Source organism: Dromiciops gliroides, chromosome 2 (genome assembly GCF_019393635.1).
Source record: "Dromiciops gliroides isolate mDroGli1 chromosome 2, mDroGli1.pri, whole genome shotgun sequence".
NCBI lineage: Eukaryota > Metazoa > Chordata > Mammalia > Microbiotheria > Microbiotheriidae > Dromiciops > Dromiciops gliroides.
The window spans coordinates 570142247-570164125 of NC_057862.1; the positions used below are offsets into that span (position 1 = coordinate 570142247).

The 21879-nt window shown below is 42.2% G+C and overlaps 1 protein-coding gene across 1 annotated transcript in view; it reads left to right on the forward strand.

Moving 5' to 3' along the window:
* The first annotated feature begins 14558 nt into the window (after positions 1-14558).
* JAG1 (jagged canonical Notch ligand 1) overlaps positions 14559-21879 on the forward strand; it is a 42215-nt gene continuing 34894 nt past the window's right edge. Inside the window, exons 1-2 of the mRNA XM_043989478.1 lie at positions 14559-15004; positions 15806-16111. Of these exons, the coding sequence (XP_043845413.1) occupies positions 14927-15004; positions 15806-16111 (384 nt within the window). The 5' untranslated portion in view covers positions 14559-14926. The remainder of the gene's footprint in view (positions 15005-15805; positions 16112-21879) is intronic.

Consider the following 21879-nt stretch of genomic DNA (forward strand, 5'->3'; position numbering starts at 1 on the left):
CATAATGACATCCCATTACCCTGGCATATGGTTGCATCATTCTGCTCTAGGGAAAGGTGAACACAAATAAGAAATTGTCCTTGTAAGGATGTGAGGCCTTCAGAGGAGAATAACTGAGCTACAAACTGCCACTGTTTCATTGTCTTTTCTAAATAGAAAGGGATTTTGAAAAGATACTACATATTCCTAGCCACTCTTATTACCTGCCGGTCAGTTAAGAAGTTCTGAGAAACTCTAGCAGAAGCTAAGCTAAGGGGATCTCAATAATATATTGGATGTTCCAATAATCTGAGTGCAGTTTCGAGCTGCAAAAGTTTGAAACTGCACTACGAGTTTTGGGACACGTAGAACAGTTTCCCATTTCTAGCATAGACATAGCTTCTCTTCAGTTCCACTTCCTGTTCTTCTCTAAGGGCTCATGGTTAGAAAAGTCAGTGATCCTTTCTGATTTCTATGTTAAGCAAACCTTAAAAAAACAATTAGCTATCAGCTTGAAAAGTTAACTAGTTTCCCAACAAGGTTGAATCATGCTACATTTTTTTTGGAATTCTGTGCTAGAATACAGTAATGTGAGGGAGCTATCTCAAGCCTACCAGCTGTCTCAGAGAAAAGCACCTTAGCCATACTAGTAAAGGAGAATAATCCATCCATCGAAACATTGGGAAAGGCCAAACGGGAGCAAACATTTGACAAGTCCTTTGAGACCCTCAGATAAAAGGTACTGTTGTGTATTAGTAATTGCTATCCTATGCCTTCAGCTGCTCTCATAGAAAGCAATTATAACAGTGTTCATTAACCTTGGTCTTTGATGGGATAGTGGGTCTCAGCTGTCCGAGCTATTGCATCTGTCTTAACCCCTTCCTATCATCCTCACATCACTTCCTTTCCCACCAAGAAAATAAAGCTTCTAGACAAGTCTGAACAGAAAAAGATAGTGTCAGAACACTTAAAGACACAGTACCCAGGGAAATATAGAGTCTCCAGTCTCCCTCCTTGACATGTCCTCATCTTTCTCCCCCTTTGTAATCAGTGCTGTTCCTTTGGATAGCTTTTCACATGAATACTCTATCACTCTCTGATCTGTGGTCATTCTCATTTCCTGACCACTCAACATCCCTACCCCATCCCTTATTAATTTCTCAATCCTCACATTGATTTACAACTGCATTCACAAAACATAGGTTTTCACTATTCTCAAAAGTCATCCCCTCAAATTCACCTGCTTTTCAACTATCAACTTTCCCTTCTCCTCATATCCAAGTTTGTTGAATAGTTGGATTTGAGCCTATTAGCTCTCATTCTTCTCCAACTCTTAGCTCCATTCAGCACTTACTCAGCACCAACCACATGTACTACTGTTTCCTTGATGCTCTGGTAGAAACTTCCTTCTTTAATGAAAATGATTCAGCAAAAGTTATCAATGAAAGGCTGTATGGTATGGTGAAACATTGGGCTTTACTGTGAATCAGGAGATCTAAATTCTAGTCTAGCTCTGCCTCTAACTGTGTGACGATGGACAAGTCACTTAATCCTGCTGGGCCTATTTCTTTGTAAAAATCAAAGTGATTAAACCATATGATCTATCAAAATATAAAATCTTTTTGTGGTTAATTCCTGTGGCCTCTATTTCCTCCTCATTCTTTCCTCAGAGTTCAATGTTGTCCATGACCTTTTCTTTCTTGACTTTGCCAGTTTAGGACACTATTTTCTTGGTTTTCCTTACCTCAATTATTACTTCTTCAATATAAATTTCATTGACTCCTCTCATTCCCTTGATCTGGGGATCCCTGTTCTTGTCTTTTCTTGAAGCTCTCCGATTTTCTGGACACTTAATGATCTGTCTCCAAACTTTTGACCAGCTGTCCTCCAGTCCTGGAATGCTCTCAATACTTTGAGATTTTTTGAAATCCCTAGTTTCCTTGAGGAATCAGTTCAAATGACACCACTAAAGAATGAGTGGTTTCCTATTCAAGGTTACCTTGTGCCCACCTTATACGTGTCTTGCATATAGTTATGCATGTTGTCTCTTCTATAAGAATGTAATTCCTTGAAGGCAAGGATTGCTTTACTTTTGCTTTCTAACCCCAAGCACTCAGAACAGGGCCTGCCACATACTAAACATTTAATAAATACTTGTTGGTTAATTTCTTCAATCACATTCATAATTCCCTAATCCATATTGTTGCCTTGATTATTCTTCTTTTATCTTTCCCTGACTTTCCCCTCTGTCCAACTATTTTTCCTCTAGCTGCCATATACAATATTTTATATATAGTCATGCTTCTACATTTCCCTTTTCCCCAGTATTCTCTATAGCCTATCTTATCTCACTTACAAGTTGGAACCAGCCAATAAGGCAATAAGACTTTTCTCCAAAAGGGCCCTTTTGGAGAAATCATGATGTCTTATGATAAAATCCAACTCATCATGAATAATGTTTGAAAGGATCCTTTTGGAGAATAAGAGCTTTGACCCAGAAAAAGAGATTAGAAATCTCATGATAATCTCATATTCAAAACTATGAATGTCCAAAACTAACTTTATCATCATCTGTCCCCTCCTCCTCCTCTTACCTCCCCATTTCTGTAAGATAGTGATATATTATAAATTTTTCATTGACTAAGGCTTGAAAATCTTTAACTCTTCCAGCTTTTGTAACATAACACTCATTAAGCCAGATCCTCATCATCTCATGCTTGAGTTTGCAGCTCTTGGCTTGTTCAATCTTCCTTCTTCCCAACTATATACATATAAACTCAATGGCTCTGAATAATGGAGATGCTGCCCGGGACAGGAAGATGTATAACTACTTGGGTATGTTGTAGAGGTAATGCTTGGTCAGGTGGAGATGGGATGAGATGATTTGATAACCATTCCAATTCTGAGCTCCTGTGGTGTTTTTTTTTTTTCCCCATGGATTCCAGTATCTCTTTGATAGCTAGTTCTATCAAGTGATATTCCACTTAGATGGAGGCTTCTATTGTAAATGTGCACCTATTCCTTTTCCATGTGTTGATTCTTCTCCACGTCTCCCCAGTCCCAAACGAGGTTGTCAGATCCTTCACTGGCTTTTGTTTCCCTGGCAGTGCTAATTAGGAATGTTCTTTAGATGGAGGAAACTTAATAAATGTTGTTTTGCCATAAGTTGAGGTCTTTGTGTAGAACCCAGACTTCTCAACAATAGAGGGGCCACTCTAGCATTATTTCTCTTACAGGTATTCCATTCCACTAGTCCTACTGCATTGAATAGCTACTGTACTGATTCCTAACCTCCAGCCTCTGAATTAGTGGGTGTGGGAGAAGGTTCTGACCATTTATTAAGCACCTACTATATGCCAGGCACTGTACTAATCAATTTATCTCCTTAATTCTCACAATAACTCTGGGAAATAGGCACTGTTATTGTCTCCATTTCATAGTTGAGGAAACAGGCAGACAGGTTAAGTGAGAAAAGCTAAATTCATTATTCTAAAAATAGTTTTAAATTACAGTTTTTATTTCACTGAAACTATAGTGCCCTTACCATTTATCATCATTTTCAGTGATGTCCAACTCTTTGTGACCCCTTTTTATTAGAGATCTATAAGAAGACTGTTAACCCAAATCCCCCCCCCAAAAAAAAAGAGTTGAGATGAGTTAGAAAATTCTGGAATAAAAAAAGTTAGGTCTATGCTTATACTGGATGGATCTTCACAGAATTTTAGGTCCAAACATTTTCATTTATATTTTTTACTTCATAGTTCAGGAGGTAGAAGAACTAGGAAATATAGTCTGTGTTGGCACAATTGGCCCTTCCAGGTCTCTCCACACCCCACCCCCAGATTATTTTCCATTCATACTGTATATATCTTGAAGGTACATAGATGTTTCCATGTTATCTCCCCCATTAGAATGTGAGCTCACTGGGGACAAGGACTATGTTTTTTGCCTTTCTTTTTATCTCTTGTATTTAGCTAGATACCAGAAGCATAATAGCCACTTAAGGATTATTGATGGCATGATTGACAAGATGGTGAATTTGGAATTTTTTTGTCCCACCATCAAAGTTGTGAGTAAAGCACTAGGAATTGGTCATTATTCAAAACTCTAGAAGCTAGAAGTTCAAGAATTCTAGAATTCTTGCCTCTTATCCCTACATACTAAACTTCACATATACACACATACCATCCTCCTAATGATTGAGACTCATGTCCTTGTCACAAGCAAGGGGAAAATGTCACTTTCTAATTTTTTAAGCATCCTAATTATTCACAGAGTTGTATTTAAAAGTTTCCAACAGGGATTGCAAGTATAAGTTTATAGACTGATGAAGAAAAGATTCGATGAATTTCTGGACCTTCCCTTAGGAGCAGTCCTGTAATTTCAGCAGGCATTAAGTCATGTGAACTGTTTGAATCAAGTTTTCAAAGTATGAATTAAGCTCAAGCTCACCTCAACCCCATCTCACCTCCAGTGCAAAGTGATGGTGGGGGGTAGGGTGGGGGTGGAGGGGAGGAGAGTGTGTGCCTCAGTGAGAGAGGGAGAGAGGATTTTCAACTGGATTAAATGATCTGAATAGCTTACAGGTTTCCAGTGGGGGCTGAGCTGGGGTGGCTGCAGCAGCTGCTCAGAGGAGAGAATAAAGGATTTGCTTAGAGCTTTGTGACTCTGTGTGTCTGCTGTGGATTGATCTGAGAGCCTTTTTTATCCTCCTTTTTGGGGAGGGGGGCAGTCTTTCTTTTCAGAGTCACATTATCTTTCAACAAAGGCTGACCCAGGACGAGTGGTATCTAGGGAATTGTGCACTTTCTGGAAGAGGTGGGCTGCAGCCTGTTGCAAGGAGTAGGCAGGCAGGACTCAACAGATGGGTCTAGAGCCCAGGAGGGGGTGTGGGTGGATGAACTCCGGCCTCCCAGGCTTCTCCCACCCCTTCAGCCCCAAATCTTCTCCCAGGTGGTTTGCGCTCATTAGCGTGTCAGCATCATTCAGATCCCTTCAGTAAAGGACCAGTATGTGTATGGTACAGGTAATATGGAGTGTGTGGCTTCCATAGCTCAGAAAAGGAGAAGGGGTAGTGAAGATCCCCGACTATGATGACAGACAAGCTTTCAACCCTAGAGAACTGTGAAGAAGGGATTTTTAAGGAGGTTTCATTCTTCCAAATGTTTACCCCTCCAACTTTATCTTCCTTTTCTCCTTCTGTAGAAGAAAGGAAGCTGGAGTGGATGACTTGAGAACCCCGTTATCATTCCTTGCAATTTGTACTTAGTCGAGTCTATTACCCCCTCCCTTAATTGACTCCACGTATATTGAGGAAACTGTAGCAGAGAAAAGACAATGGATTCTCTTACTCTGAAAGTTACTAATGATACTCACTATCTAAGGATCTGCACTAAGGGGGAGAGATACTAAGATTGTCACACAGTAGGGGCTTAATAATTGTTTGTTGATTGAAGTAAGTGCATCATTGCTTAACAAGAGAGAATATTATACACCACCTTAGTTCACTCCCGACTCTCAAATAGCAATTTCTTGTCCTCGGTGATTTGTTTCTTCAAAATAAATTCTACCTGCACCCTCTGATACCCCTTCTCTTTCTTCCTGATAAAATGAAAAGCATATTGCATTATGTGTATTATATGATTAATTAGATAATATATGTAAAGGACTTTGTCACCGTAGAACACTAATGGTGTCAGTTAATTGTTATGATTGTCACTGCTTCAAAAGATCCACAAGTCTATCATAAGAGTACTCCCACTGGCACAGAAACCCTCAGCACCTTAGTAACTGGTAACTTGAGTTGCTGTGGCTAACATTTCCATCACCTGGTGGACAATCATTGGATGTTGAACCTCTTTAAATTTAGTAAGGCAGGTGATCCTCAGTTGACAGTCCTTTCCAGATTGGTAGGAACTGCTACTACCTAACTCACCTTCTGTTGCCATAGCCTCCAGAACCTAGGGTTTCCTAAAGATCATAATACAATGTTTGAGTGGGACTTTGGTGGATAAAAATATCACATAAGAACTTTAGGTTCCATCCAAGCCCTTCCACATGGATATTAACAAGACTCAGATTTTCACCTATATGTGACGAGCATTCATCAGCTTTCTCTTAACTCATTTGGGCATTTGTAGTGATTAATTGAAACACACAAAACAGATGCAATAGGTGAATGCATGTAAGCACTGGTGAAGCACCTACTCCAGGCTTAAGGTGCACATAATAATAAGATGCACTGTGCATCGTATAAAAAGGGAACACCTCCTTTCCCTTAGGGAATTCATTCTCTAATGGGTCCCTGCAAGTGGCTGTTTTTTAAGGGGAAGTCCACGTCAAAAGTATGTGGTTAGACAAAGCTAACAGACCAGTCTTGTTACCAAGATCTCAAGTCACTCTTGTAATTATTCAGAGGTAAAACCATGTTATTCAGGCATAACCTACACAATGTTGTACAAACCAAAGCTCTTTATGTCACTAATACATTATCAACACATCTTATCTTACATAAGCTTCATGAAACCCCCTTGTATCACCCTAATGGTGATCTTCTCCCTAATTTTTCACTAGGAATTATGCCACACACACCCATACATACACCCTTTTCCCATAATTCCTAGTTTATAGGTGTCATTGACACCTGAAGGGGAGGGACAAGAAAGAGAGAGGACAAGCACTTCAAAACCCTTTCTCCCAGGAACTGGGTAAAAGCAAAGACAGGGATAGGCCTCTAGACTGAAAGTGAGTGGCAAAGATGAAGAGAATTGGAAAAGCCTAAGGATGTGAGACTGGTAGTGCCGGGTGACCCAGCACAGGACCTCATGATATCGATTGTCTCATCCCAACCTCCAGGGGTACCATACATATGGATGGATGTGAGTAGAAAGTAGCTCCTCACACTCTCCCCTCCCCAACTCAGACATTCATTTAAGAACTCCTTTGTTTTCTTAGGAAAGGGAAGGAAAATTATAAAGAAGGGTTTGAAGATAGAAAGGTCTAAAGAGAAAGATTACATAGTCTTAGGTCTCCATAAGAACCTATTTTAAGTTCTTTTGATCTTCATTTTTGCTGACCAGGAAGGTAGCTCTCATTTTTTTAACATTATTTCTATGCTGTAGAATAACTAACTACCCCCGATATCATTATTTCACCTGACGTACTTTCACAAAACCAATTAACAATGCTATTTGATGAGTTTTAGGCACTTCACCGTCTTGCTTACTCTCCTTTGGACCCATTCTAGTTTAGCAAAACCTTTCTTAAAATGTGGTATCAAAAGCAATTCAAATTATCTAAAGGTGGTTTGACTATCACCTAGTATAGCAAGACTGGCTTTTAGGAATGTAGACTAGGTTTGGGCTGTTTCACAAGAATTATTTGTTACCAAGCCACGGCTTTCTCATCCTCTATGAGATCAATTTTCCTTTCTAATATAATCCAGTTACAGAAAGGGTTCTCTGCAGTCACATCTATGTTTTGAGGGATTTGTTTTGGTATCTCTATGCTTCCTAGATTTTCCACCAGCCAATAAATCTCATCTGAAACTACACTAGAGAATTCTTAACATTGCCTCAATTTCATGAAAGTCAAGTTGTTTGAAACATTGATGCTTATAAAAGCCGTGCTTGTGACTAATGTACAATGATTTCTTTTTTTAAAAAATCTATATTGTACCTGTAGTAACATGAGATTTGCTTGCATTTTACCATTTTAGACTGGGAGAAAAATGTTGGATTTGGAAATCAAGATTCCCCGGGGCTAGAATTCTGAGCCTGTTTCTTACTAATGCGACTACTACTGTCAGCTGCCTTTCTATAGTGGCTTTAAAGTTTGCAAAGTACTTTACACAGGTTGGGTTAGAAACCTATTTGACCTCATTCAAGTCACCTAACCTGGCTTGTTTCCTTATCTGTAAAATGAAGGGGTTAGACTCTAAGGTCCTTTCCAACTAGAAATCCCAACCCCCTATTTGTTCTCAGGGCATTAAAAGAACAACAAAAATGCAAATCCTAAATAATTAACTTTCTAACTAAAAAAGTAAACATTAGCACAAGTTATCACATTACCAGGTTTAACCTACTTTGATGTGCTAACAGCCCTTAATGAAGAAGGGAAACTGTCATTTAAATAAATAAATCATTGGATGGAGAACTGTAAGTCAACAGGCACAATCTGATAATTGGCTGATTATTGTTGACTCTTAACTACAAAACGCAAATACTATCACCTTCAGTTTTGTTTCTCTGGAGTTGCTTTTGTGTGCTTTGTGAGCCCCCCCCCCTCCACAACCCCCCCCTCACACACACACTCTCTCTCTACCCCAGTTTGACTTATCTTTTATTTCTTTTGTAAAGTGCCAATTAACTATCCAAAATGAATCTTTTACTTTTATTAGGCATAGTGCAAGGGAGATGAAGAGATACAATGACACAGTAATTGTGTATTGGTTTCTAAATTCTAACTAGTTCTGAAAGTGTAATTTCCAAAGTCTTCTAGGCGATGAAAAGTCTTGCAAGAATTCAGTCACACTTAGTAATTATAGAAAATCACTGGCTATGTTTAGATCAGTCGGCTGTGTCAAAAGACTCATTTGGGAGAAGATGCGTGCAGCTCAAGTATTACCATCAACCCGTCCCTGAATCACACAGGTACTTTTAACATCTCTAAACTGTCACTGGACCCACGGGGACTTGTTCAACTTTTGATGAGGGTCAGTCAGCAGCATCGAACTGAAGTAAGACAAATTCAGAAGGGATTTGAAGGGGGGTGTATATCAATTTCGAGAAATGGGGTGATAATGGAGGGAGCAATGGACTTCTGGATTGAGTTCCATGCTCTATGCTGGCTATGTGACTGTGAGACAGTCATTTAATCTCTCTGAGTCTCAGTTACCTTTATCTTTAAAATAGGGATAATAATAATTTATAATCATTGTATAGTGAAAAGAATGCTGGGACTAGAGTTAGAGGACCTATCCTTTACTATTTAGCTGTCTTTTAGTTAGTCATTGAAATTCTCATCCTCAGTTTCTTCATCTGTAAAATAAGGGAACTAGTTGACGTCTAAGGATTTTTCACAAGTCAATTTATGACTCCACAACAAAACTGACAGGGTTGTTGTAAGGAAAGGACACTGCAAGCCTTAGTACTACATAAACAAGAATTATCATCGCAGACCAAGGTTAAAAGATATGCATTTTTTCACCAAGACTATTTTTTGATAAGACAAACAGATTTCATTTTAGCCTGATGAACTGTTGAGAAATTGAGATGATTTTTTTTTGTTTTAATCCAAGGACCAAGCGATATTCATAGTAGAATGATTTTATCCCAGAAGCTCCTGATCATTGCTCACTAGAGTCTAGCTTTTGGAGTCATTTTTCGTGAAAGTTTGGCTTAACAGGATCAAATAATATGAATCTATTATTCCCTCTGAATATGAAGCTGCCCTAAGCTATACAACAACTACATTAAAACAGAGAGACAATCATAAATAACTGAACTCAATACAAAACCAAAATAATTTGTTTTAAATAAGTTAATGCCAAATTATCATCGAAAATTCAGGAAATTCAGAGTTCTGGTTTCCAAGGAAAATTCATCCAGTCCTCTTGTGTACATGAAAGATTTTTTTTTTAAGTACTGAATCTACTAAACTTGTGCTTTAACATATAAATGTCTAAATTTGTGGCCTACTTATGGTTGCCCTGGGAGCTATTACTTTGAATGTCTTGATTTTTTTATATTTAATTTCTTGGCCAGAGATTTTTCTGCTGAATTTCTTGAGATGAGAAAGGGAACAAGGGGTTGGTAGAGCTGTACACTCAAATCCTACTTTTCCCATTTGGAGCTTTGGCCTATTATAGCAACCAGAATTCCCACCCAAAGATGTCTCCTTGGGCAAACATGGAAGGACTGAAGAGCAGACAGACCAGTCAGGCCTTCCTTCTTTGGTTACATCACTTCAATTTCCATCACTGCTACTGCTGGATTGTTCTGCAAAGGCATAGCTGATTCATGATCTGCATTTTCCTCAAGCTTCGATGATACCTAAAACGAAATGAGGATGTTTCCTCTGTCATTCTGATCCCATCTTCCTTTGTTGGTTTTGTTGTTGTTGTTGTTGTTGTTTTGGTTTGGTTTTGGTGGGACAACAAGGGTTAAGTGACTTGCCCAAGGTCACACAGCTAGTAAGTGTCAAGTGTCTGAGGTCAAATTTGAACTCAGGTCCTCCTGAATCCAGGGTCGGTGATTTATCCACTACGCCACCTAGCTGCCCCCAGATCCCATCTTCCTTAATCAATTACTTTCCACGGGACCCTAGGGGGGAAAAAATCACCTAACCTTTGCCTGATTCTCTATCTGCAAAACAAGTATTTGTATAGCCTCTCTACTTTGAGGTGGTTGTCAGGAAAATTCTTCGTAGATCTTAAAAAAAATATGAATTTTAAAATTTGTTATGAATTCAAAATAAAGGAACTAGATATGAAGAGGCTCCTGGAGTCTCTGAACTTACAAATATGTATGTGTATAACTTTATTTCGATATAATTGTTTTTTGTGATCATTCATGTTTTAAGCATTTAAAAACTTTATTCTGAGAATAAAGAGACAGCAGTCTCTATTTATGGACACACGAAAAGTCTTAACCTGAACTAATACCTGAACTAGAGGCAAGAGGTAATAGAAGAGAGAGAGCCCCTACATCCCCCTCCCCGAGCTTCATAGGACTCTCAGGACAGAGTAAAAGAAGACCAAAAGAAGCCTCTAAGGATTAAGTTCTTACAAGACGGTGGCTCCCCCATTCCTCAGCACAGGAGGAACAGAACCTAGCTCATTGTTCAACGTAGCAGGGAGGGAACAAAGTTCTTGAGCAACTGTAAATATTGTTCCATTCATGACCTGTCATGGTAAAAAAAAATAATAATAATAAGAATGGCTTCTTCTGGGAATACCAGTTTAAATTTCAGTTAAGGGGAGGGTGGGACTGAAAGCAAAATTTCCCCCAAGCCACCATCATGACCTACCTTTCTTTCTATACATGTGAGGGATCCCTTTCCCTTGTGGGCTCTGGAACACTGCCTGGGAGGGACACGGGAAATCTGAGGGGCTCAAGGATTCTGAGTTTCACCTCTGACTCGCCAGCACCCAACTTGGTTTGCTTGTCAGGTAGTTACAACCCTCTCAGAAATCAATGTTCTGTCATAGCACTGGTCAGAAGAACTAAACTCAATGACTAGAAACCAGTTTGGGCTTGCAGCAAAACCTGCCAGAGGGAGCCCCTGCCAGCCATGCATGGGCAACTCTCTTCGAGCCAGTGAGATGTTCCCTTGGGTATTCAGCTGAAAGCCCAACTCTGTGGGTACCACCCTGAGGTGTGTAAGGTGGCAGGCCCAGGCAGGGCATTCTGACATGCTAGAGGGCATGAAATTTGAATCTGGGGCGTGTGTGGAATCTCAATCGAACATGTGTCTTAATAGCAATACAAAGAGATCACTTTAACCCTAGCTGAAACACAGTCATCATGGAGGGAAAAAAAAAAGTCTTGCTCTTTTCCCAAAGGTGGCTCCTGCTCGTGCCCGAGCACGCATGCACACACACACACACACACACACACACACACACACACATACATACACACACACCATGGGGAGGGGAGTGCATGTTCTGCTGTTTATTAGGAAGTATCTGTTATATCCAAACAAAAACATACCAATGAAAAAACCCACAATTTACCCCAACATTGGAAGGCTAGTAGGAGGAAAGGGGAACATGGCTTATGTGAATATCAGTAAGAAAACTGTAAATGAAATTATGGAATACAAATGGATACATTTCATTTGAGGATAAAAGCAGTTTCTAGACTGCTCATGGTAGCCCTTCCTTGGTTCTGAGAAACACTGAAGAAAAGTTAGTTTGGCTAAGTAATACTTAACTCTTAAATGCTTAACCTGCCTGGAAATGGTCTGGGAAAATAAGGGGGCAGTTACTTAGGTCTGAAGTGGAGGTCTGGAAGTCCTCTCCCTCTCCCAAGAGAACTGCTGAAGTTTCTCAATATAACTCTCAAATGCCAATTAGGAAGCACTGTTAAAATTGATTTCAAATTCATCCTTATTTAGTTGTCCTTTCTAAAGTCAAGGCTCAATTTTCCCTCCAATACCGTAATGGGATAGGATGTGTTAGTATGAGAGAGGGAGGGAGAGGGGGAGGAAGAGAGAGGAGGGAGGGGAAAGAGGAGGAGGGGGAGGGGGAGGGGGAGGGAGAGGGAAAAAGGGGGAGAGGGGGAGAGGGGGAGAGAGGGAGAGGGGGTTAGGAGAGAGAGAGGATATGCTTTTGGATAAAGTGCAAAGCACTTCGAAAAACTTTTAAGTGCTAAGAAATTCTAGTTATCAATTATTCTCATAGTGGTGGCTTTCTTATTGAGCAACCCCTATTTTTTTTTCCCTTCGAGTTATTCTTAAGTTACAAGTTTGCTTGAATTCTTAACCAGCTTTTCAGTCTCCTGAGATCATCAAAGGAGATGGCCTGCAGGTAGCTAGCTAACTGTTTGTTTTATTAGTATAATGAGATGCGGAACTGAATTTTTTGGATGTTTTTAACTTTATACAAAAATTAAACTCCACTGACCTCATCGTTCTACAATTGTACTTTTATATGTCGGGGGTTTGGAGGTGATTTTCTCTTGTTTCACCAAAAGCCTCATATACCTAATTCAGCAGTATTGAAGGTATATACCGAGAAGGTAAAGCCGAATTAGGTCTTGTGATGTCTCAGTTTTAAACATTCCCCGTCCCTCCCAAAATGGCCCAAACCCAGAACTTCTTGCCTTTGCAGGAAATGAGCCATAACTTGCTCCTGTCAGCGGAGCTACTCAAAAAAAATTTTTTTTTTAAGCTGAACTTAACAATTTTATAAAAACCCTCTAAACTCTTGGGGAAAGGATCATATCCTTTTAGACTTGTCTCCTTACTTTCGCAGAGAAATTAAAACCAATTATACAATCTGCCCTTAAATGTTGAATGAGACGTGGAGAAATAAGTAAAAAACAAACAAAAATCCAAACCCAAACTCCTCTATTCAACCACGCATCACATCGAAGCCCTAGTGGGCAGTTCGACGGCTAGCTTTGGGTGGGTGGGTCAGACCCTTCCCTCTAGGGCTTCTTAGTGACTTGCCAGCTGTAGGATCTGCCACCTCCTGAATAGTTTGGAGGCCGCCTACAGGTGCAATACCCACATTGCTCAAACAAAGCTGCCCGCCTTCCTGGGCAGCCTGTCTCCGGGAGGGGAAGAACTGGAAGGGAAAGCCCAGGAAGCGACGTCTAAGAATAGTCTAACCCACTCGCCCTTCCCTGGTCGCCCCCACGATCGCAGCCGAGGGGGAGGGGAGGCACTGGGTCTCTTCTCCTTAGGTCTCCACCTCCCCGCCACACCCCCTTGTGCTTCAGCTGGGCTGTTGGGGAGGGAGGGAGCTAGCGAGCGAGAGAGGCTTTGCAAACTCTGATCCCACTGCTGGGGAAGACGGGGCAGAGGAGGAGAGACAGACAGTAGGATCAGGACTCCCACCCCGAAATCGCAGACGCTCGGGTAACGTTTTTTGTTGTTGTTGTTTTTTTCCAAATCCCAGGCAAAGGGGCCTGCCCAGGTCGTCTCGGCCGGCCGCCCCAGCCTCGTGGACCGCGGGAAGCTCGCGTCGTTGCACGCACAGGCTCCGCGGCTCTCTCCGAGGGAGCGCGCGGGGCTAATTGGAGGTCCCTCCTTCTCCTCCTCCCGGAGAGAAGCCACAATTGACGCATGAAGGGGGAGGGAGCGGGGAGAGAAGGAGGAAGCTTTCCAGCTCCGGCCGTGTGAAGCCCGGCCCGACAGGGCTCTTCCCACTCGCCCGGCGTCTCCACTGGGGGGGGGAAAACCGAAATGCAAGCCCTGCCAGCACCCGGGCTCGGGCTTCAGATCCACACGCATCCGTCTCCTCCTTTACACACCTGAGGCGCCACGTGCCCCCCGCCCCTATAAGCGCGTTCCAAGCTCTAGCCCACGCGTGGGATCACATGTCACGCCTCCTCCACCACGCGGATCCTAAGGGAAGCGCTTGCCAAGGCTAAGGGGAGGGAGAAACGCGAAGGCATCCACTTATACGCGTATCTACACACATTCCTAATTAGTTCACTCTCTCCCTCCCCCCCAACCCTAATTCCAGCAGTAACCCCTTCCCATCTTTTCCACCAAGTCTCTCCTGTTTGCTAATTCTCGCCCCATTTAGGTGTGTCTCGACGCACCCGCACCTCTCCAGGATCTTTCCCTCCCCTCTTGCCCCTAGTAAGGCTGCTGGGGCGGCTGCAGCCCCTCCTTCCTTCCCAGTCTGGGAGAAAGGGAGGAGGGGGAGTGGGCGTGTCCGGGAGGTCTCAGAAGGGGGCCGCCCCCTCATGAATATTAATAAGGAGCGCATGCGCCTTCCTCCTGCGGTCGGATAGAGTTAGAAGCCGTCTCCCAGACGGGCTCTCAGGGTTCTTCTCTGTGTGAGCCGGGCTGGAGGGCGAGCGTGGTGCGGGCGCGTGTTATTGTGTTACCTGTGAGGAAGCGGTGCCTTTTTTTTTCCCCTTCCTTCCCTCCCTCCCTCCCCCCTTTTCCCTGCAGCTGATCTGAAAGGGAATAAAAGGCTGCGAATAATCATAATAATAAAAGAGAGCAGCCAGAGAGGAGGAAGAGAGGAGGAGGGGGGGGGAGAGAGCAAGGAAAAAAAAAACCGAAGAAGAAATCAGAATAATAAAAGGAGGCTGGGCTCTTTTGCATTCAGGACCGGGACGCTATTGAAAAGGCTTTTGAAAAGTGGTGTTGTTTTCCAGCCGTGCATGCTCCAATCGGTGGAGTATATTAGCCGGGACGCGGCGGCTCCAGCAGCAGCGTTCAGTGTCTCCGCGACCGGCAGCAAAGGTTACAGGAAAAGGCGATGCTTTTACCACGGGCACCCGTCTGGACTGAGTACTCTTTAAGTCTGATCATCGCTCTGCTATGTTTGCGAGTAAAGGTACGTTGCACTCCCTCTGTCCTACACTAGAATGTTAGGAGTTTGTGTGTATACATGTGTGTGGTGGCCTTCTTTTTCCTTGGTGAACCGACGTTCCTTTCTTCCTTGTTTTCTCCCACCCCCACCCTACATCCCTCGGGTTAGTCACTTTCTCAAGAGTGGGCAATAAAACTGTTTGCACCTTGGACTTGTATGATTGCTGCCTGTGTCTCTTCCTTTTCACTTCGCCGGCTTCTCCCCTTTTCAGGAATATACACACATTTTATTGTTTTATAAATATGTGTATACATATTACATACCTAGATAATCAAACTATTCTCCCCTTTGGGTGGTTCTTTTACAGATGTGGTTCCCGTGCCACCGGGGGCTTAACTTGGTTTTATCTCAGTCGGGTCCAGCGGCACTGCCCTCTGCTCTGCCCTCCCTCTTACTCAAGATTTTGTTTCTCAGCTTGTGTTCTGTTAATGTCTTCTTGGTTTGACGTTTGGTCTAGCGCTAACAAATCCCTGACCTTCTAAGTTTTTTTTTCCCCCGGTCTCCCGGCAGGGGAAAACAATCACTTTAATTTTATTTCTTAGTTGTGTCTGTTGTTGGGTTGTTGTATTTTCATAGAGTACTCAATTCCATAATCCTTAAAGAAAGTGGGAAACGTATTTTCACAGTTGTCACTATGAATTTCACTGCTGCATGTCTTTGTCAATGGGATGGGGTTTCTATCTCCTCTTTCCCCCTCCCCCGCATTAAAAAAATAGCCCAAGATAACTTTTTCGGAACTCTTTCTCTGGGGGGGGAAACTAACAGGTGTCCTCCGCATCCGGACAGTTCGAATTGGAGATCTTATCTATGCAAAACCTGAATGGGGAATTGCAGAATGGGAATTGCTGCCATGGCTCCCGAAATCCAGAGGATAGAAAATGCACCGGAGACGAGTGTAATACTTACTTTAAAGTTTGCCTGAAGGAGTATCAGTCCCGAGTCACTGCGGGGGGGCCTTGCAGCTTCGGATCGGGATCCACTCCTGTCATCGGAGGGAATTCTTTTAATTTGAAATCGAATCGGAATAGCGAAAGATACCGGATTGTTCTCCCTTTCAGTTTCGCCTGGCCGGTGAGTCCCAAGTTCTTTCTTGCTGTTTGCGTTTCCCTAGCGAGCGGCATTTAAAGGTCTCTGTCCCTGAGCGTGTGTTCTCTTTAAACTCCCCGTGGGGAAGTGGGGGTGGTGAAATCTTTGCTGAACGACTCGCGGAAATCCCCACGGGAGTTATCGAACGCTCCAAATCCCTGTAACACAAGGCGGCGAACTGAGGGGGGCTGCTGGCTAGGGGTTTGGAAGGGAGATTTATAACCGTGCAACTTTCTTGCTTGCTTCCTGAGCATGCAAAGTTGGAAAAACTTAGCTGGTTTGCACTGTGATCTATGAGCAAGAAGAAAAGTCTGCATCAGTTGTGCAGAAGGAATCATTTTAAAGTGTTGTGCACTTAAGAGCCTGCTGGAATTAGGTCTCGGTGCCGCGTTATTACTCCTTTCTCTTTCCCCTCCCTAGCCCCCGCCCCTGAGGAAATAAGAGGTCAGGAGTTCATTATAAATGTGGAGGGCTTTTTTTTTTTTAACTATTTAAATATAGTGTACCAGAGAAGGGAAAATGCAGTTATCGCTTGTGAACGCGATCCAAACTGGCACCTTCCCCTTGTCCGAGAGCCTGTGGGGTGTGTCCTCACTGGAGGAGAGGCGGGTAGGAGGAGAGGGAGTAGAGAGGTAGCCTGTTTCCCGCTTCTCAAGAGAGAGACTTCCCTGCAAGGACGAAGTTGTCAAGGCTCGCCTTGGGGCGCGGGGTTCGTCGTCACCCCCTCTAAGCTACATTGCAGCTGCCAGGTCCGGCTTTTACTGCAGCCAGGGCCCGGGAGACCCCTGGGAATCCGAAGGGTTTTTTTGTTTGCTTTGGGAAGGGGGCAGGGAGGGCGTGCATTTTTCCCACCCTCGTCCGGTGCTTCTTTCTCCCCTCTCTCCGCGGTGTGGCTTCGTTTTCAGCGGTTCTCGGGCTCCTTGGAACAGCTGTGTTTTGCAAACTTCCCTGCTAAGTGCAGACCGCAGAGAGGAGGAGGTGGAGCCTGGGACCATGTGCTCTGGGAGGCACTGCGAGGAACCGCCAAGAGAGCCTCCACCTTCTTCCATCCCCTGGAGACCCGGCTCCCAGGGAAGTGACCGGGCCTAGGAAGGGTCTGCAATCCCCAACCAATTTCTATTTTTATGGTGGGCAGGGAGGGGCTCGCATTTTCTCTCTTTTAAAAATAAAGGCCTGCCCGAGTGACTAGCTTATTGCTCACTTCTGTTGGGGGGGTCCTTCCAGTGCAAATGTGCACAGTAAAATGGCAATCCTTTGCAACGGCCTCCCAAGGGGATATGATCGAGATTGTATCTCCTACAAAAGGAAGATATAGACAAAATGATTGTGATACTCCCCATCTCCGGTACACCGAGAAGCCTCCAGAAACTGCCGTGAGGTGGGGAATTTTGGATTTTAAAACTGGGGGTGGGGGCGTAGTGCTTGTTCAGGGGCTGGGACAGAGCAGGCACCAATGGGAGGGCTGCAAATCTTTGGGTCAGCTCCACTAGATGGTTACTGGGAAGAATGCATTCAGCCATGTGCTCTAGAATTGTGCCCTCTGCTGCCGCCTACCTGTGGTCCTTGAAAGTCTCAAGCTGGGATTTCGCCAACCAACCTCAGCTCTGAGAAGGGTGGTGTACTTCCGCCTCTGGAAAGTGGTTAAGAAGAAATAAAGTCCACATTTTCAGGAGATAGCATTACAAAGTGTAGCTAACAAAAGTGTTCTCTGTTGGGACCATAATCAAGCTCCCATATTTGTGTGTGTGCTTGAAATGAGATAAAACTGTTATCAAATATTCCATCAAAGGGATAAGGAGTTTTATAAAAATCTGTGGTATTTGAAGTTCTGCCAAAGTCTTCAGTGCTGCTATTGCTATGGGATTTGACATTTCTGAAGGGCAGCTTCATCTAGATGTCCTTTTTTCCCCCTTTTGAAAAAGAAAAATCTCTGAGCAGAACTTCAACTGAAAACTCATTTTCTACTGCTCAAGGAGTTCAGGGTTGCTTGAATAGAACTGTATTGCCTGCTAAGAGAACCTTCTTTAGAGTCAAAGGGACTGTGTTCAAATCTCATCCCTGACATTTAGCAGGGTGTGTGACCTTGGGCAAGTCATTTATGGTCCTTGAGCCTCTGAGCCATCTTCCCCTAGCCAGATCCTTGACTTTGAATAAGGCTACATTGGGATGGGAGATGGAACAGATGAGCTTTGGGGACAAATACAGGGAATTTGGCAAAAAGACATTTCTTTTTATGTTCCTTATTTAAACTGACTAAAGTATAGGTTTTTTAAAAAATGAGGTTTGTTTGGGAAGGTGGGTAATACCTTTATGGTTGGTATAGGGAACCTACCTTCATTGTATAGCTTATCTATCAAAGTTTGGGAACAGTCAACTAGAAAAGATAACTAGTTCTTCTTAATAGAACTGTGAAGACTAGAAATGAAGCATGCTAGGGGTAGGGAAATGATTCATTTTTAACAGGACATTTGTTTTTCCAGGACTACATGGGTTACCTGCTATCATAAATACTATGACAGACTTTCTATTACCTGCAGGCCTGATTCTTAGGGCATCTTTTATTCCAGGAGCTCCAAAAACTTAACTTGTGCCTTCCTGTTTCTCACTTGCCTCTCTCACTCCCCTACTCCCCCCACAAGAAAGTTGTTCTCTAATGCATTCCTAAAATTATTCAGGAAATGTAGGTAAGTTTCATGCTCGTTCCATTGATTTCTGTTTGAAATGGGAAACTTAGGTTTATTTTTTCTTAAAGCATAATTTGAAAAGTGTAAAGTTTGGTAGTTTCCCTTGAATCTCCAAGTGCAGTTATTAGCAAGGTATTTTATCCTAGTATTGAAAGGAAAGGTGCTTAATCATTTGCCTAACCTGATGATTCAATAATCATAAAATAGGCTTTCCACTTGAAGGATGGCCTTCATTTCTTGAATATGCTGGGCTGGGGAGAACACACTCCGGATACTAAATGGAAACTGGGAAGTTCCTGTAAGAAGTTTGACTTAGTTGCCACTATAGTCCAATAAGTTCTTGCAAGTGCAGGAATTTCATGTTGATAATGACCTTCATCAAACAAGGGTTTTCCAGTGCTGGAGAGGAAGAAGTGGAAGCGATTTAGCAAGATAGGAAATACAAAACACATTCTAGTGTTAATATATTAAGCCCACTAAAACTGGCCGCCCTAAGTATTTTGTTACATTCACTTGGTTTTGACTACTTTGACCCCATTTTCATCGTTTTATTTATTTTTTAAGTTATTAGCTTCATGCGCTCAGATTCATGCAAACTTTTTTGAGAAACAGGTTTATGATTTTGGAAGAGCTCACATTTCACAATCATGTCCTTGATTCATTTAAACAAGAAGATGGGGAATCATCTTGTAACCAATAATACTAAACTGTGCCCCCAAAGTGATGCTGATCTCCAATTAGTGGTTGAAAAATCTATTGGGAAGGCAGTATAGTGCATTGGAACAGATGTCTAAATTTGGAACGAGAAGACCGATTCGATTTCAGACCCTAACACTGCCATTTATAACCTTCCTAGCTGTAAAACAAGGGGGTGGGTTGGACTAGGCTGTCTTTCAGATCCCTTGCAATGCTAAACTTGTGACCTTATAATTGCATCTACCGGTCCTAAAAGCCTCTTTTAGATCTCCAGAAAATTAACACATTAAATAGTATTGATGAAGACATCGAGCTAGTTAGTTAGGGGTGGACTTTCTTGGCCCCAGCAAGATATACCCACAAAAAATTTAAAATTGCTTTTATTTAAGTTTTACATAGGTGCAGTTCTCTTGCCTGACTGAACACCTCATTAGATACTGATAACATTGACCTAGCATTTAACACAATTGCAAAGATCAACTTAATTGTTCAGGATATATAATTTGAAATATGAGCCCTGTGTACCAATGAAGCTGCCAACTTTGACCTGCTCTATGCTTATTTCTTGAATGAATGACCCTTCCAACTACTGCACTTTGGAGACCTTTATGTGGAAACACAGACTGCCAACATTTTAATCTTAAAGTAATTTTGCCCCCTTTCTGCACCTCAATCTCTTCTCCAGATGTTCTGTCGGTAACTGGTGTGCACATAACCTTGATGTTTCTGAGAGAATCCTTTTGGATTTCAGCTAGCATCTCCCAGCAGAAGGTCAAGTGTTTCATGGGGATGTATTCAAACAAACACAACGCATACAAACACAGGGCATGTGTGTGCTCCAGGCAAGATGCTTTACATACGTAGAGATGTCAAACATACTTTGCCCAAACAAGCTACCTTTAAAAACACAAGTGTGAACAAGTAGGTGGTTTTGTGTTTTGTTTTGTTTGGTTGGTTTTGGGGGTTTTTTTGTTTTGTTGTTTTGTTTTTGTTTTGTTTTTCCGCTGGAAACAGCCATAGACTTAAGGGAAATAATGCACAAGGAATTTAGTGATCTTCCTTGTTACCGAGATGACTGAGCTAAGGTATCTGGAGAAAGACTTGTTAAATTCATTCATTTTTAAAGGCAATTAAGATTACTATGTTTCTTTTCTTGCTAGCTCAGGTGCCCGTTTCCCTGTTCACTCTTTTCCTTCCTGTTGGTCTGTTGCCCTGTTTCCTAGCAACTTATTTGAACCTCTAATCAATTAAATGAATTTACAACCCACCAACCACACACCCAATATTCATCAGGGAATTTTTTTTTAATCTACAAAATGGTGTGCAAAGAATATGTATGTAAAAACCCAACCGGTAATTGCTACTTATAATATGCATAAACTACCAAAAGATCAGATTAACTAGAAGCACTTAAATGTATCCAGTGCTGGAAAGCTTTATACCCAGTGGTAATGCCTTCAAGACCTTCCCCAACTGAAGGGCAAAGGGAAAGAGTTTTAGCATGGGAAAAAAAGTTATCAAAAAAGTAGCCACGGCAACAAGGGCCTGTATCTCCCCCCCTCCCCCCCCTTTTTTTCTGATTCTAAAGCAGGAATGCAAACAAGGCTGAGAAAAGGATGCATGTGCAATGATAGTGCTGGACATTTATTGGACAATTATGTTATGTCCAGAATTTGGTTATGTCTAAGCTTTAAAGATTAGTCTTAATTTAGGAGAAAGTATAACTGATCTAATGATTTACTTAATTTCCTGGATGGGCATAAAATCAATTTGAGAAGACTTAGTTTTGTGAATTGCTTTGTTAAAACTCTTACAACCTTATTTGACTTTACCAGGTTATCTCTGCTTCAAAATTTATGAACTGATGTTACTTGGAAATATAGGTCAAGCTTAAAAATACAGCCCATCAGTTCTCTGGCACTGCAGAAAATACCAGTAGAAGGCATCAGAAAGAACAGTTATGTGATCGTTGCCCTAACACATTCCTCTCTGGAGGTAGGACAATTATAGGAAAGTTAGGATTCAGAAGTAACCTACCTTGGCCTTTAGTTGGGGCCAAAGCTTTGCTGTTGGTTTCCATTACTGCATGACACTTGGAAGCCTGTGGTCCTTGTTTTTACAATGTAAATTACATTCATTACTGGTATGATATATATAGAAGAAATTCAAAAATGTGGCTAGAAGTGGTTAAAGTGGTTTGTAAATGGTCAAACATTCTGAGTCCTCTACCAGCTCAACCCAGTTTTTATGCACTTTTGGTAAATAAGTAGAAGAGCTTCTTGTCCAGGCTTGCTCTATGTGAACCTGAGTGTTGTGCTTGGCTGGCTTCTAGGTATTCTATCTATTAACCTTGCCACCCTTTTGTAACTGGTG